Below are 16,639 nucleotides of genomic sequence, written 5' to 3' on the forward strand. Positions count from 1 at the left end.
AATACAATGTAAAGTTTCTGCTAAATCTTGAGATCTGCTCTAGCACTTCATCATAGTAGTGATGTCTGAATCCTTCATTTGAATTAGATCTTTTCAAATGAAGAAGTTGGTCCAGTTCACAAATCAGACTGTCTTAATGATCCATTCGCAGGGGTTAACAACTGACTAGAAGGGAAGATTATTGGTGTCATACACCGATTGGTCTGCGCAGCTCCACTTTAAAGTGCCCCTATTATGCTATTTTAAAGTTTCCTAATGTTTTTTTGGAGTCTCCTACAACAGGTTTACATGCATCAAAGGTCAAAAAACTTTCATTTTCTCATAATATACATTTGCACATCACCACATTTTTCAGTGATTCTCATACGACTCGTCAGATAAATCAATCTCTCTAAATCCTTCCTTTCTACAAGCTACTCTGCTCTGATTGGCCAGACAGCTCAATCTGTTGTGATTGGTCTACAGAGTACAGCGCGCGTCGAAAACCAAAACGCCCATTGCCATAACAACGTTAGCTCTGAGGCTTCCTACACCCTAAACTGAACACAGTAACGAACAATGACGTTGATTTTACCATATCAATGCGAGCGTGAGTCCGATCATGAAACACTCGAATGACTAGTTATTCAACCTGAACCTCCATCGCAAGGACGACTCAAGCAGGACGTTTCTCAGTTTAATCAAAATGCATAAAAACGGTAATATTGTGAAAAATTATTACAATTTAAAATAAACTGTTTTATATTTAATATATTTTAATATACTTTAAAATGTGATTTATTCTTGTGATGTCAAAGTCGAATTTTCAGCATCATTACTTCTGTGATCCTACATGATCCTTCAGAAATCACTCTGATAATGAAAAGAAACGTTTCTTGAGTAGCAAATCAGTATATTAGTGTTGAAAACAGTTATTTTGGAGTAACAGTGATACATTTTTTCCAGGATTGTTTGATGAATAGAAAGCTCAATGAACAGCATTTATTTGAAATGGAAATCTTTTGTAATTATAGGGTCATTCCATGTCAAATCAACCAAATTTCGGAAACATCCCCAGCTCAAATTTTTGATTTTGTTAAAAAAAAAAATCTGAAGAAAGACAAATATAAATTGTGATGAAAGCCAAAATATTAAATGTCATGGATGAATATTTACTGAATAATCCAGTTTTGTAGAGGGGGGACAAAATGACAATTTTCACCTGAGGTTTGGAGCCCGTCTAAAATAATGATGGTGCAGTCTTTCCCCTCTGTAATTCAGGTTTGTCAATTTGACCCCCCTCTACAAAACTGTGTATTACTCAGTAAATGTTCATCCATGACATTTTAATATTTTGGCTTTCTTCTTCATTTTTGTATTTTTATCACCAGACAATTTTTTATTTTTTTTTTCACTGTTCATTTCACAGAAATGACCCTAAATATGTATTTACTGTGATTCTGATCCAATTTAATGCATTCTTGCTGAATAAAATGATTAATTTCTTTAAAAAATAAATAAAAAATCTTACTGACCTCTTTTTAATGGTAGTGTATCCACTGCTTTGTTTTTCCTCAAAATGCTCTGCCTTTAGCTTCACACTAATGCAAATGAATATTGCTTGCATCAGATGGGCCTTATTATGTAACTTTAAGTTTGTTTCCATTTTAATTAGTGTGGTGCGTATGTATTCAGTAAATATTTCACATCCTCTTCTTCGCAGGTAATTCCCAGATGGGAGCCACTATAGTAGATGCCCTGGATACCCTTTACATAATGGGCCTCCACAACGAGTTTAAGGACGGCCAGGAGTGGATCGAGCAAAACCTGGATTTCAGTGTGGTAAGTGGCCAAGACTCGGACATGAACACACACGCAAGATCACCAACAGCACTTGTCTTTGTAGGTTTGGGGCAGAGCGAGTCTGTTTTTGTTTATAGACACAGTGATATCTCAGGACACTGTTATTTCACAGTGGTGAGCCGTATACTTTGGCAGCAGACTGACACAGCTGTATTAACAGTCGTTCGAAACCCCATAACTCCTCAAAGACTTCAGTCCTCAGCGTGTGTGAATCTTTCAGGTTTTGATCAGATTGGTGGCACTTTGTGGAAAACGTGTGGTGAGAAAAGAGTTGATGTGACACATCACCGTATCCAGGAGACAAGACTGGCGCCATGGAAACAATGTGAACCTCCGGTGCTCTGCCTCCCGAATTAGCCGGTGATGTTGAGAAAAAAAAATGGCAGACAAAAGAGACGTCAGAGAAGGAGCGGGGCCAGTGACTGGCCCCAGGGGGCCCCTGTGTCTCCTGCTCTCTCTCTCTTTCTCTGTCTGCATTCACATTCTAACCCATTAATGGGATTTCTCCAGTTTCTCTCCCTATCAGTTGTTTTTCCATCAGATATGGAGAATCTGTATGCTCTTCTCAACTTTATCAATCTCTCTGGTCTCCATGTGTCGTGCCATTTTTCTTCCGTCTCCCCTCTGCCGCCTTTCTCTTAGCAGGACTTACAGCGCCTGGAATCTCCTCGGGGTGTTTAGTTCATCTTTTGGGCTTTTCGAGCAGTGGCCTCATTTCTTCTGTCTCCCCTCCTCACTGTTACTTTTGGACAAGTGTATCTTATGAAGCATGTGCACTTTGAGGGATGACTCACGCTTGGACCGTTGGGTCTGGCCGTTGAGGGCTCAGCGTGTCACAGTGGGATGGAGGTGCTGGAAGGATTTTTTGGGAGGAGGGGAATAAACTGCAAAAGATGGGTGAGGAAGGGAAACATGTGAAATATAGGTTCCACAAAGATATTAAGCAGTACAACCATTTTCAACATTGATTGAGCAGCAAATCAGCATATTAGAATGATTTCTGAAGGATCATGTGACACTGAAGTAATGATGCTGAAAATTCAGCTTTTACAATTACATTTTAAAAATATCTTAACACAGAAATCAATTGTTTAAAAAATATTTTTTACTGTTTATTGTTAGTTCATGATACCTAATGTATTATTTGTGAATTTATGAAATAGGTTTAAATTATTTAAATCAATTGGGTCTTATTATAAAGTGTTGTCCATTTTATAATTAAATGAATAGTTCGCCCAAAAACGAAGGGAAAAAAATGAAGAGAAAATGTTCTCACCCTGATGTCGTTCTAAACGTTTCAGCGTTTTTTGTATATCAATGAAAATCATAAAATTATTGGACCCCATTGAATTTCATTATATGTGCAAAAAAAAAACTTTTTTCTTTTGTGTTCCACAGAAGAAAGAAATGCCTGTGTCTCTCTCTCTCCCTCTCTCTGCTTCTCTTGTGGTGATGGATGAGGCTGTCTGTCATCAGCATTAATCGCAGCTGTTAAACCAAAAACTGAATTAATGGACCTTGGTCAGGGAACGGTCATATCTGAATTAATCTGGTGCACGTTCACTTTTGTCAAAATTAATAGACATGCTAAATGAATGCTAAGTGAAAGGGTTGGTTAAAGCATGTTCTTGTCTTATCAAATTAGTGTAAAACCTAGTCAATATAAGATGCTTTAGAAGCATTATGTTACAAACTAGAAAACCTGCTTGTATTTCATAAGCAGTATACAAAAACAGGAGCTGTTTTTAGGTGCTGTGGATTATGGGATTGTGAGATGGCTAAAACAGGATTTTGGGAGTTTGTACAACCATGCCATTGAACTTCACTGTGTTTTGATTTATTTTCTGCATTGGGTGAAATTTTATTTTGTTATTTGTTACTAGACTTGTGAGTGTGAGTGATTAGTTGCTGTTTGTGGTGCGATCTTTGTGTGAATGAAAATAGCTGCTTCTTGCTAATTTTCTCTAAATATAGGTTGAAACGCTATATGCTCCAGCATTCATTTCCGTCTCACTGAGAGATTGAATCAGCTTTAATGTAGAATTCAAGTTAATTTAATAGTGCTGCATGGCTGTTGTGTATAGTAGATAATTCATGCAGATTAATGAAGCTGCTTATATGTTTGTTTAAATTATCATGGGTTACACTTTATTTTAAGGTGTCTTTGTCACAGTGTAATTATATATTTAAGTACTGAGTAATATTAAGTAACTACATGTACTTACTATAGGGTTAGGGTAGGATTAGGATTTGGTTGAGGGCTATTTGCATGTAATTATGCATAAGTTACTGTTATTAGTATGGTAAGTACATGTAACATATTTAACAAAGACACTGTAAAATAAAGTGTTACCTTATCATGTATAGTGGGTGGCTTCTGAAAGTAAAAATCACATTCATTTTCTTCAGAAAGATTGTTTTTAAAAATACTAGCCTAATCTTATATCAAACTGATTATATATTTGAATATTTTGCACTATTTTTGCACAAATATATTGTATTTTATACGTACATTACAGTTCAAATGTTTGGAATCGGTACTTTATTTTTACAATTTAATTTTTATTCAACAAGGAGGGATTAAGTTGATCAAAAGTGATCAACATATATGATGTTACAAAATATTTATACTTCAAATAAATGCTGTTCTTTTCAACTTACTATTTATCAAGAATCCTGACAAAAAGTCACGTTTCCACAAAAATATTAAGCAGCAAAACTGTTTTCAACATTTGATAAGAAATGTTTGAGCACCATATTAGAATGATTTCTGAAAGATCATGTGACACTGAATAATGTAATGATGCTGAAAATTCAGCTTTGCTATCACAGAAATTCATTACATTTTAAAATATATTCAAATAGAGACTTTCAAAACCATAAAATCTTACCGACATCAAACTTTCGAATGGTAGTATATTTGACTTTTAAGATTGTTTATATTGTACTGATGTCAATAGTTTTCTATTGTCATCGTTTTATTTGTTATAATTTGCAATGGTTCATAGGATGCCTTAATAAAGATAAGTAAAATATGCAGTCATGTCTTTTTGAAGGTTTTTATTGTTATAGTTTCCCCAAAATTAAAGTTTATGAATTATTTCAGAGCCGGTTGGTTTCATTTAGTCTCTTTAATATTTTTTTTTTGAAATACTTTGTGATTCAAGGACCCTGAAAAAGTGGGCAATCACTATTTCGCCCTTACTCTTATTGTCCCCTCTGTTTCTACAGAATGCAGAAGTCTCTGTCTTTGAGGTCAACATCCGCTTCATTGGAGGGCTTCTGGCTGCATACTACCTCTCCGGACAGGAGGTACGTTGTTATCACTTCTTATTGATTTTTGTGTGTTTCTTCTCTGTCTGTGCTGTTCCGTTCTGTAGTTCTTTTGTATGATGGGATTGTGTACAGGCCTCCACATAGATGAAGTTCTGGACAGAGAGTTCATCTAAGGGCAGTGATGTTGGATCAGAGAACTATGAACCGCTTTTTCAGGGGAAATAAATGTCCCTCTCTCAAGCCCATGTTAATTAACGCTTCCCTTCTGTCTTATCTGCCCATGGACATTAATGGAGAAGAGCACAAATACTCTCTCTCTTTCCCCCGTCACTGGGTAGCATATCTCTGCCACTGCATATCACAATGTTCTCCTCCTTTTAGTCTGAAGGTGAAAATGCAAAGGAATTAAACCGCAGCCATGCGGCACGACCTCACTGCCACTCCACACACTTCATTAGATGAGTTTAGATACTGGACGTGAAACTCACCACACTTGCATACAAAGTCTTCCCCATTGACCTTTTGTTCTGTCAGTAGTGTTTGGACATGCCTGGGTGTCAGGCCTCAGTTTCAGCACAGTCACACTATGTTCAACACTCCGTTTCCCTCATATGTGCTGTCATAGACATGCAATACAGCTTGTGCCGAATGTTGGAGTCAGAGTGTCAAAATTACTAGTGTTTGTACTGCCACTGGCAAACACAGAGAGAAGAAGAGTCATTAAATCTTAAATCATTAAATCAGGATTAACAGTGCATTTATATATGAGATATACAGAGATTTTGTTTACAGAGATCAGAATCAAAGCAAGCATTAGAAATACTGAAATGTCGGTATAGCTTAAACAAAATCAGTGCTGAACAGATACAATTTAATTTTGTTTTGTTTTGAGTTTTTACTTTTGGTCCTTTCTTTACAGTAGTTTTTGAGTTACTTTTTTGTCCAGATGCACAATAAATATATATAATATTTATATTTTTAATTATAAATCTTATACATTTTAATGTTTTATTCTTAATTTAGTAATTAGACAAAATAGTATATCATTTTAATCTTGGTCATTTATCGGCCATAATATGAAAATGATCATTGCTAGCACCCAGAACTACCTTTAATCTGGAGCTTTCATTTCTTACAGTCGTTTTTGAGTCACTTTTTTTCGTAAAGATGTGCCTACTCTCTTGGTAGATCTTCAGCATTATGGGAACCAGAGCGTCTTTCTCCATTGATGATCATTCAAAAGCACCCATGAGCAAAGATGGCTGATTTAAAATTGCTTTCTTTCAGGGGATCATGCAAGAGCCAAGAAGTTAACTTTGGAGGGCTAATGATAACTTTCTCTAGGTATTATTCTCTAGATCGCCTTGGTGCAGGCAGAGTGTCTATATAGTCCTCTGTGTGGTGTAGGCAGCATGGAGCAGATGCTAGAAGCAGCGACTGAAGGCAGTGTGTCGAAAACTGAAAAGCCATGCCTCTTTAATAAGAGATTTTTGATCAGACACGATGGAGAAAGCCGCTGAGGGTAGAGGGAATGAAAGAGAGTCAGGAGTAAAGAGAGTTGTGTACTGGACTGATGTCCAGCTGGTGTTTCTCGAGAAGAGAATTTGATCTGAATTCTGATTCTGTACTTTATTAACTCTGGAGGTTATATCTCCTGTGCAAGACCACATTTTCTCTCTCTCTCTCTCTCTCTCTCTCTCTCTCTCTCTCTCTCTCTCCCCCCCCCCCCCTCCCCCCCTCCATCTCTATCTCTTTAGCTTGTCAGCCGGCTCTAGCAGAACCCCTATGCAGTGATGGATGATGTTTACTCTGCTGTCCCTCTGTCCTCTCTTCCACTGTCTTTTGATCCTCTTGTTTTTTATTTTATCATTTTCTGTCATCTCTCTTTCTCAGTCCCCCTCCCTTGTTCCTCAGCTCCTCTCACCCCTGCATCTGATGGCAGAGTTTGGTACATGCTGTACCATGATGCCAAACTCTTTTTAATTGACAGCCATTCAAAAGTAGTTAGTGGTATAGTTATATTCAACCCAGGATCATCGGAAATACATGTCTTGTCATGAAATACTTCTGTGAAAGGTACTATATGAATAAACTTTACTTGCTTACCTGACTCTTTCTGCAAAACATACATATGCATACAATTCACTGCAGTTTCCAGCTGAAATGAATACTAGAGGCAGTAAAACACCAACAACTTAAATTATTTTTTGAACAAAAATTACAATTACTGGGCAGATTACTGATTAATAAAGATTTTGTTCACTTTTACACGTTTCACTTTGGACATTTCAACTGCCTTGAAACGTGTTACAAGCCATGCAATATTTTGCAAAAATGTACCCACATGCTGTTTAATAAACCCGCATCTGCAATGGAGAAAAAATATCATCGCTTATATTGCCGTGGCTGGCTCAATAACATTTTTGAATAACTCTTTCTAAATGCTTCTTGGAATATGTGTTTTTATAGATCTTTTTTTCCCTTCTGTGGTTAAGACCCTCATAAGTTTTTCCAGGTAACTCACCAGCAAGCCAGCAATTTTGGATGACTTATTTCTGGTCTCATGTCTAACAGTAATTTTCTAGTGGATCTAGACAGCGTGTTTCTTCTTATCTTTAAAAGACAAATGAAATGCAGATTTTTGTGCAAGAATCAAATATAATTTTTTCACCTTTTGCCCCTGCAGATACTGACATTTTGGCAGTCCTTTCTGAGATGGTTCAATTACGGTGTGTTTGACAGACCAATTTCTGTACTAAATCAGCAGGTTTCGTTAAACACAGTGTTGACGGAGGTTTTCTATCTTAGCATTTCTTCAAGCCTAATAGGATCAAAGGCTGTAAGTGAAGAACACAGGCAAATATTGGTTCTTTGTCTTGATTTGCACATTTATTACAGCAGAGTCGGTGTGAGCAAATGGAGTTTGCTCCAGGCATTATGCAGCAGTTATCTTTCCTTCTCCCTCTCGCACCTCCCCATCACTCTCTATGTTGATGCACTGTCCTGTGGTTGTATATCCTTCACAGTGGTGGAGAATATGCGGTGTCACATTAGGGAGCAGCAGACTCTTCTGTTGTCAAACACAGATCTCATCAAAGGCAGAACACAACCGCAGCCCCGGGCCCAGCAGAGGCAAGATGAGGACAGAGATTTAAGAACTTAGGGAATTTGATGGATGAGAAGATGTTTGTCAACTACTCATCTGTGTGTTTGATGTGCTACAGACTTTGGTCATGCCATCACCTATCAAATCTCTTCTTGGAATACAAATAAGTGAGCCTTCTAGACTGGCATTTCCTTATAAACATATTTGGTTTTCTAGGAGCCTCTGGTTTGCAGCTGGATTGCTTGGTCTGTAGATGAGAATGTGTCCAAAAACACTCTGGAAACTGCCAGAAAGTTAACATCATTGAGTGCCTAACAAGTGGTTATATAAAGATTTTTTTGGCTTTGTACATCTAGACCACCGGTGTTAGTGTTTATTTTGACATCCCAGCGGCGGTTTTGTTTGCCACACTCATCGATGTGAAATGAGACACGTTGTATGCTGGGCCAGCTGAGAACTGAGACGAAATAATTGGTCAATCTCTCAAAAAGTGGTGTTATTTCATCCCAAAATCAAAAGCAACGGTGAAAAAATAAATTTAGCATTAAGAGGTTTTGCGTTGTGTTTTTGCTAATAGTTAAAACAATAGTTCACTTAAAAATAAATTCTGTCATCATTTACTCACCCTCAAGTTGTTTCAAACCTGTATGAATTTCTTTCTTCTGCTGAACACAAAAGGAAGATATTTTGAAGAATGTCGGTAACCAGACAATTAACTTCCATAGTAGGAAAAACAATACTATGGAAGTCAATGGGGTTCATTAACTGTTACCGACGTTCTTCAAAATATCTTCTTTTGTGTTTAGCAGAAGAAACAAACTCATACAGGTTTGAAACAACTTGAGGGTGAATAAATGATGACAGAATTTTAATTTTTAAAGGGATATTTCACCGCTGGAAAGATGAATGTGTATTTTAAATTGGGTTATTTATGTAGTAGAAATGTGAAATTATTTTAGAAGTTGGTGCCTTCTAGACTGGGAAAAGCTGTAAAATGTATTTTTGGCTCATGTTGATGAAAGACGACAACTCCCAGAATGCACTTGCTTCGCTGCCCTACGAGGCCACTCCCAAGCCACGCCTACTGGTTACAGAGGGCAGTATCGGAAGAAATCATACAACTAGGCTACTAGTTGTCTCAAAACTGAAAAGACGCCGTTTTATCGTGAGATCCCACCCCCTATGGGTGGGTTGAAAACATGCGGAACGAGCTCCTACTACTGGCTTGTAGTCTCTAGCCTCTGGCCAAAAAAGCCTCCGATGATGCAAAATGACGACTTTTGCATCATCGGAGGTTTTTTTCCAGACACGCAATACAGAAATCTCTCGTCTCAGGGGGACATGAGGGAGGGAAGCACGCTCATTCGAAAATACTACCGGGTTTCTACTGATACAAAGCTTACTGCTAATCGGTGAAGTATCCCTTTAAGTGAACTTTTCCTTTAAGTACATTTCCCCAGTATCTTTTTACTGTAATGGGGAAACATTTTCCTGTTACTTGTAATGTTTAAGAAGTTATTTAATTGTATACATCATGGTGAGCATAGTTATACTGCTTTTATGCTGATTTAGAAATTCATCAAACAAAAATCTCTTTTTCCCCATAATAAGTCTAATGCGAATCACCATTGAGAATAATGGAAATGTAAAAAAAGCTTAAAAGTTAACATTCTAATGCATTACGGTAATGAGATTTTGGGGAAATAGTTGTTTATTCTTTTTCAGTACTGTAATATTGTAATGAAAATTATTCTGTTCAGATGATTTTGATTTTGACAGTGATTGTATTAAAATAATAAACAATACAGTAAACTACCAATACATTCTATGAAATTTTACTTTTTAAATGTCATATATTGTAGTGAGAAGACTTTTTTCAATTACTAGAAAGCTTAAATAATAGTATGCTTAACACAAAAAGACTTTATAGACAAAGATATAATTTGTTGTTTTCTTTTTGTTTTGGGGTGAAATATGTGAGATTCATTAATTGACGCAACAAATCCAGCTGTGTAGACATTAAATTGGTGATTAATGGGTCTGAGGAATCTCCTGAAAGCGGCATCATATGTAGTTCAATCATGAGGAGCTTCTTTAATGATGTTTGTCTCTTTTCGACATCTTGTGCATTCTGACTGTTTCTCTTTGTAGACTCTGTTGTGCATCTCTTACATTTGTCTCTTCTATAGCCACACAGTTTATTTATAAACCAGGAGGAATCATTTTAAATAAAGGCAGAAAATGTGTTTGAATTGTAAATGTAGAAATGTACTGTCGCTATTTGCTTTGAGGCGATAAGAAGCTTTTGACTAAATGCGCATTAACATTCTCACAGACAACAGCCTAATTTCTGCATTAGACGACGTCTGCGGTGCTGTGATGCTGATGCTCTGATTGGCTGTGCTTGCGTCAGATTGGTGATGTTTGTGTCTGCCTTGATTGGCAGTTCCCAATAGTGCTGCCATGACGACAGATAGAATAAACACCAGGCAGAAGGTTTTTCATAAAAGGCTGCAGATGCACAAACACACCGAGACCCAGAGCAAGAGTGAGGGCAGAAATCCAGCTTTAACCCTGAACCCCTGGGGAATCCACTGTACAAACACTCGTTCCCTCCATTTCCAATGTGTTCCCCATAATCTCTTTATATGCTTCCGTTAGACGTTTAAGGAACATTTCAGGCTGAGGGCGCCATAGTGTATGTATTTGTGCGTGTGTGTGTGTTTGTGTACAGAGAGCAGAAGCAGTATCATGGGGAATGTCCATGCTCATATCCTCATATGTGTAATAACAGGATCATCTCTGGCGCTTATGATCTGCATCAACCAGATTAGGCTTCAGCTTTGGAATCTGCATTCTGGGAATTATACACACACACGCGCACACACACGCACACACACACACCGCTCCAACCAGTAATCCTGAGGGAAGCACTCATTCAGCCTAAATTAGCTTCTCTCTCTGTCTTGTGTCTTACTCACAGTTTCTCTACTCTCTCACCATTTTCTTGTTCTCCTTCATTTCCTCCATCCTCTGAGTGACCATTTGCACCTGCTTTGTTCAGCATACAAGACTTATTTTTAAAACTTAAACAAATCTAGGTGGAAATAAAACCTTTTTTTTACTTTGTCCCCAGGCTTGTTTTTCTCAAAAATGGTTTTATTTAGCAAGTTTTCTTTGGTAAACAACACCGCATTGTGGTATTTCTGTCATCTTCTTTGCTTGTGTGTGTGTGTCAGAAATATCTGAAAGGCTGTGTACACTCCTCACACATCTATTCTAGTGAATTGCAGTGCATTTTAATAGACTCCACATAAACATCCTTCAGACAGGCTGGAAATAAAAACCTCAGCAGTGGCTCGGGCAGCTGTGCAAGTTTGTCTGAGAACCAGAGGTCTTTTCTCTGCTGCGACTTCATTTTATCTTTCGTCCTAAAAACATGATCAACCGCACAGGAGAAGTCTGCCGGTGAGTCATCAGCACAAGAAAATTTTTTTCTGAGTTTTACTGATTGCTGAGCTGTAGTCAGACGGTCTCGCTGAAATTATGATGGCCACTGCTGGGGAAAAATTTTATATTTTAATATATCTACTCCTCAAATAATATCTGCGCTGTTGGAAGGGTGAAGTCATTCTTTCTGTGTCTATGCTGGAGAAAGAAAGAAAGAGATCGTAAAACTAATCCATGTTAATTGAGCCGTTTAGTCTACATTTTCTGAAGAGACTCGATCATTTTATGATGAACAGATCGAATTTAGGCTTTTATTCACATATAAACATTCATTAACACACATCAGTCGTGGTAAACGGAAGCTCAAGCATGTTCGCTTGACATGCAAGAACCAATGAGGTTCATTCTCGTGTTACGCAGCACGTTTGAGCTTCTGTAAGAATCAATGAGGTTTGTTCTCGCGGGTCAAGCAAGGTTCGGTTGAGCTGCTTTTTATGTTCGCTGATCAATGTTTATATGTGAATAAAAGCCTACATTCAATGTTCATCATGTAAAGTGATCGTGTCTCTTCAGAAAATTTGGACTAAAATGCTCAATTCATATTGGATTAGTTTTACGATCTCTTTATGAACTTTTTAAAGCGTCAATGTGTCAGTTGCGTAGCTGTCAACGGAGGGACAGAAAGCTCTCAGATTTCATCAAAAAGATCTTCATTTGTGTTCCGAAGATGAACGAAAGTCTTGCGTGTTTGGAACGACACGAGGGCAAGTAATTAATGACAGAATTTTAATTTTGGGGTGAACTACCCCTGTAATGGACTCTTCGTTGCAGGGTTAGATCTACAGTAGCAGCCTTCCATTAACCAGCTCTGATTCCACTATGCCACACCAAAAACAAGTTTTCTAATCATGCTGTCAAGAATAGGCTTTGCTTTGAATGTGTCCATCTGCAGCAGCAGTAGTTGTTGATGATGTTAAACAACAGCTTTTCGCAAAGGTTATATCAGCTCAGATTATGAAATTTATGACAAGGGCAAACAACCCCAGTGCATCATCTCCCCTCTGACAGTCAGTGAGTAAACACATTCAGGTGTGGTGTTCACACACCTTGCCTTTCACTCCTACATCCTTTCTATCCCCCTTTTTTTCTTTTCTTTTTTTGTTTAGCTCTCTTTGATGCTGCCTCATTGTGCATCATCTCCCCTCTGACAGTCAGTGAGTAAACACTTTTGGGTGTGGTGTTCATTGGGTATTTATTCTGTCTCAAATGTGTGTTCTCCTCTTTCTCTCTCTTTGTATGAGGCAGTATAGTCGGTTCCCATCTGTTGAGCTTGTGGACAGATTTTGTCCCTGCAGCCAGAGTCTGTGGCGTTAGTTGTCTACGGCGTGAATCTCACAAAACCAATCAACAAACCATGTCTTGGTCATATTTCACCTAAAAAAAAAATAATAATATTGTTTTGATAGATGAAAACGAAGCCTGTTTCAGAATTATTAGTTTTTTTTTTTTTTTTTTTTTGCATTGTTCATTTGTGTCAATATACATAACTGTTCAATAGTTTGGGGTTGGTAAGACTTTTTAATGTTTTTGAAAGAAGTCTGTTCTGCTCACCAGGGCTGTATGTACTTGATCAAAAATACAGTAAATACTGTAATATTGTGAAATATAACTGTTTTCTATTTTAATATATTTATAATTTATTCCTGTGATGGCAAAGCTGAATTTTTAGCATCATTCAGCATCATTATAAGAAACAATTTTGAAAACAGTTGTGCTGCTTAATATTTTTGTGGACATGATACATTTTGTTCATTATTTCTGATGAATAAAGTAAAAAAAAAAATAATAATAATAATATTTTAGTCACTTTTTTCTAAACAATTTAATGCATCCTTGCTGAAAAGTATTATTATTATTATTATTTAAATTGTTAATTATATGTAGTAGGGTATGTAGGTATGGAAGTATTTGTCTACTGAATTTAATAAAACTTTTATTTAGCAGGATTTATAATCACTTTTGAGAATAATCGGAATTACATAGTCAAAATATTATGATAAAGATAATTCTTTGTTTAATTGTCATAAACAATAAAGGTCAAAGAATCTTAATGTTCCTGAATAAGCTACATTTTCATTATGGAATTGTGTAAAAAATAATTGTTTATTTCACCCCGGAATCAAAAGAAAAAAGACCCTGACCTGTTTTTGTGTGATTCACCCTCAAAGTTTTTTATAATTATACATCTCCCCTAGAGCTGACTTGACTCTTTCTATCCACCTGTGTGCTTTGTCTCCCTTGTGGTTCATAATTTATTTCTCTCTCTGACTCTTTCAGGTTTTTAAGGTGAAAGCTGTCCAGCTGGCAGAAAAGCTGCTTCCTGCCTTCAACACCCCAACAGGCATCCCCTGGGCCATGGTCAATTTGAAGAGGTATGTTCTATACACACCTTGCCTTTCACTCCGACATCCTTTCTCTCCCCCTTTTTTTTTTGCTCTCTTTGATGCTGCCTCATTTTTTTCCCATGCTGCCTCCACTCATTGTCCTGATAGTGACTGCCACATAATGGAAAGCTGTCAGACCTTTTATGTCTGTGAAAGTCCCTGTGGCTTTCCTCCTGTTTAACTCGACTTTCCACATAATTTCATTAGAATGAAATGAAAATTGCTAAATTAAATCTGTAGAGCGCATTGTGAATGTACATTAAGGTTTTTTTCTTTCTGCGTGTGTTTGAGGAGGGAGGGAGGTCAAATCCTGCCTGACACGCTTTTTGTGAATTAATTGGGTGTTTAGAAGAAATTGCTCAAGAACAGACAAAAACCACTGCGCTTTGGGTGTTTTTAATCCTGAGGGAAAGAACAACGCTGTGTTTTATTAATCCCCATTCATATAGAGCAGCCTTTCACAGTCTACACACACACAGTCTAAGTGAATGGTGTGGATACATTCTAAATGGAAATGAGAAGTACAAGTAGAACACAGGATATTGGTCTTGACAGAGGAGTGATGGGCGGCAGTGAATTAGTTTGAAGCAGGAATGAAGCAGTTGACTCAAATTAGCTCACCGTAATTCTTCATTGTCTACACGCTGTAAAGGTATAAAGGTGGATGTTTGCTTCAGGCTAGTAAGGTACTTACTGTACATAAATGTCATGGGTTTTGCCTTTTTCAGTGGAGTGGGTCGTAACTGGGGCTGGGCGTCAGCTGGAAGCAGTATTCTAGCAGAGTTTGGGACGCTGCACATGGAGTTTGTGCACCTGACATATCTGACAGGAAACCCTGCCTACTATCAGAAGGTACGACTGGCTTTGAGTGTTGTTTAACTGTTCAGCCCTTGTGTTTGTGTCCTGTTGTGAACTATGTTCTGGTTTAGGTGATGCACATACGGAAGCTGCTGGCTAAGATGGACAGACCCAATGGGCTTTACCCCAACTACCTGAATCCTCGTACAGGACGCTGGGGCCAGCGTGAGTACCTCCCACTAACATCCTGTGTGCTTCACAAGAAAATCTCTCTTTCCACTCTAGAAAAGGCTTTGTATGAATTCCCACACTCTATGAAATGAAGAGGTTTCCAAACACCCACAACGTGAACTTGATGCTATGATAAATGAAAAAATACATGGCACACACAACTGTTGGCTGAAATCTTGCATTTTTAAGTAGATGGAAGAATGTCCTAGCAGCACCGAATAAAAGATATCAACATTTCCTTGGACTCTTTCCAATATCTTAGATGAATTTAGTTTTTCTAAATGCGCCATGTTCTGGGATTGCATTCTCCATGAATGCTACATACAGTGCTGCCTTAGATTTAACATGTTGCTGCCTATTGTTTGGAAATGCTTTGTAAGTTAAGTAAACTGATATACTAGACTCAAAGTATATCCAATATATTTATATTGTTGTTGTCCTCATCAGGCTCAATTTTTACTTTAAAATTTTCAGCTGACCCCATCACAAAACAATATTTTATTTACTGTATATTTGTAACATTTAACTAGTACCAGAAAGACATTCATAAAAGGGTTACATTTTGTTTGCAAAAAAATACTGTTTTTGATATTAAGCAATATCAATTGCAGCTGTACATTCATTCATAAAAAGCATTTTGTTGGAAAAATGATTCCATTAATTGCAAAACAATACTGATTAGTTTGTATTTTTCAACCCATTCTTACTGATGCTGCCAATAATATCACAGGTCAGTCTTGAGACTTCAACAAAAACTCTGTTAACCAGCTATTTGACTCTTCCTTTTAGATATACACTACTGTTCAAACGTTTGGGGTTGGTACAATTTTCTTAAAGTCCCCCTGTAGTCAATAATTTTATCCCTTAAAACTCATCTTTGATCACCAAAATTACATACAGTATTTAAAAGTTTTTTCCTCAAAGAAAAGAAAAAACCTGTCATGCCTTAAAATAGCTTGAATGTAACTCTACACCCTTGGCTCATTTAGTATACGTGGTTCTATGAATATGCAAATTAGCCCCGTCTCCACTCACTCGCACTAGCTCAGATATCCATTTGTTGACGTGATTGGTTACAACATACAGTGAGGAAAATAAGTATTTGAACACCCTGCTATTTTGCAAGTTCTCCCACTTGGAAATCATGGAGGGGTCTGAAATTGTCATCGTAGGTGCATGTCCACTGTGAGAGACATAATCTAAAAAAAAAAATCCAGAAATCACAATATATGATTTTTTAACTATTTATTTGTATGATACAGCTGCAAATAAGTATTTGAACACCTGTCTATCAGCTAGAATTCTGACCCTCAAAGACCTGTTAGTCTGCCTTTAAAATGTCCACCTCCACTCCATTTATTATCCTAAATTAGATGCACCTGTTTGAGGTCGTTAGCTGCATAAAACCACCTGTCCACCCCATACAATCAGTAAGAATCCAACTACTAACATGGCCAAGACCAAAGAGCTGTCCAAAGACACTAGAGACAAA

General features: G+C 37.4%; 1 protein-coding gene across 2 annotated transcripts in view; it reads left to right on the plus strand.

Moving 5' to 3' along the window:
• The window catches only part of man1a2 (mannosidase, alpha, class 1A, member 2), an 83,410-nt gene that overhangs the window by 51,206 nt on the left and 15,565 nt on the right, over window positions 1–16,639 (plus strand). For both annotated transcript variants that reach the window (XM_084123091.1, XM_084123092.1), the window contains exons 5-9: window positions 1,703–1,821; window positions 5,074–5,154; window positions 14,012–14,106; window positions 14,847–14,970; window positions 15,048–15,141. In XM_084123091.1, the coding sequence (XP_083979217.1) occupies window positions 1,703–1,821; window positions 5,074–5,154; window positions 14,012–14,106; window positions 14,847–14,970; window positions 15,048–15,141 (513 nt within the window). The remainder of the gene's footprint in view (window positions 1–1,702; window positions 1,822–5,073; window positions 5,155–14,011; window positions 14,107–14,846; window positions 14,971–15,047; window positions 15,142–16,639) is intronic.

The sequence above is a fragment of the Abramis brama genome, assembly GCF_963993115.1.
Source record: "Abramis brama genome assembly, chromosome: 8".
NCBI lineage: Eukaryota > Metazoa > Chordata > Actinopteri > Cypriniformes > Leuciscidae > Abramis > Abramis brama.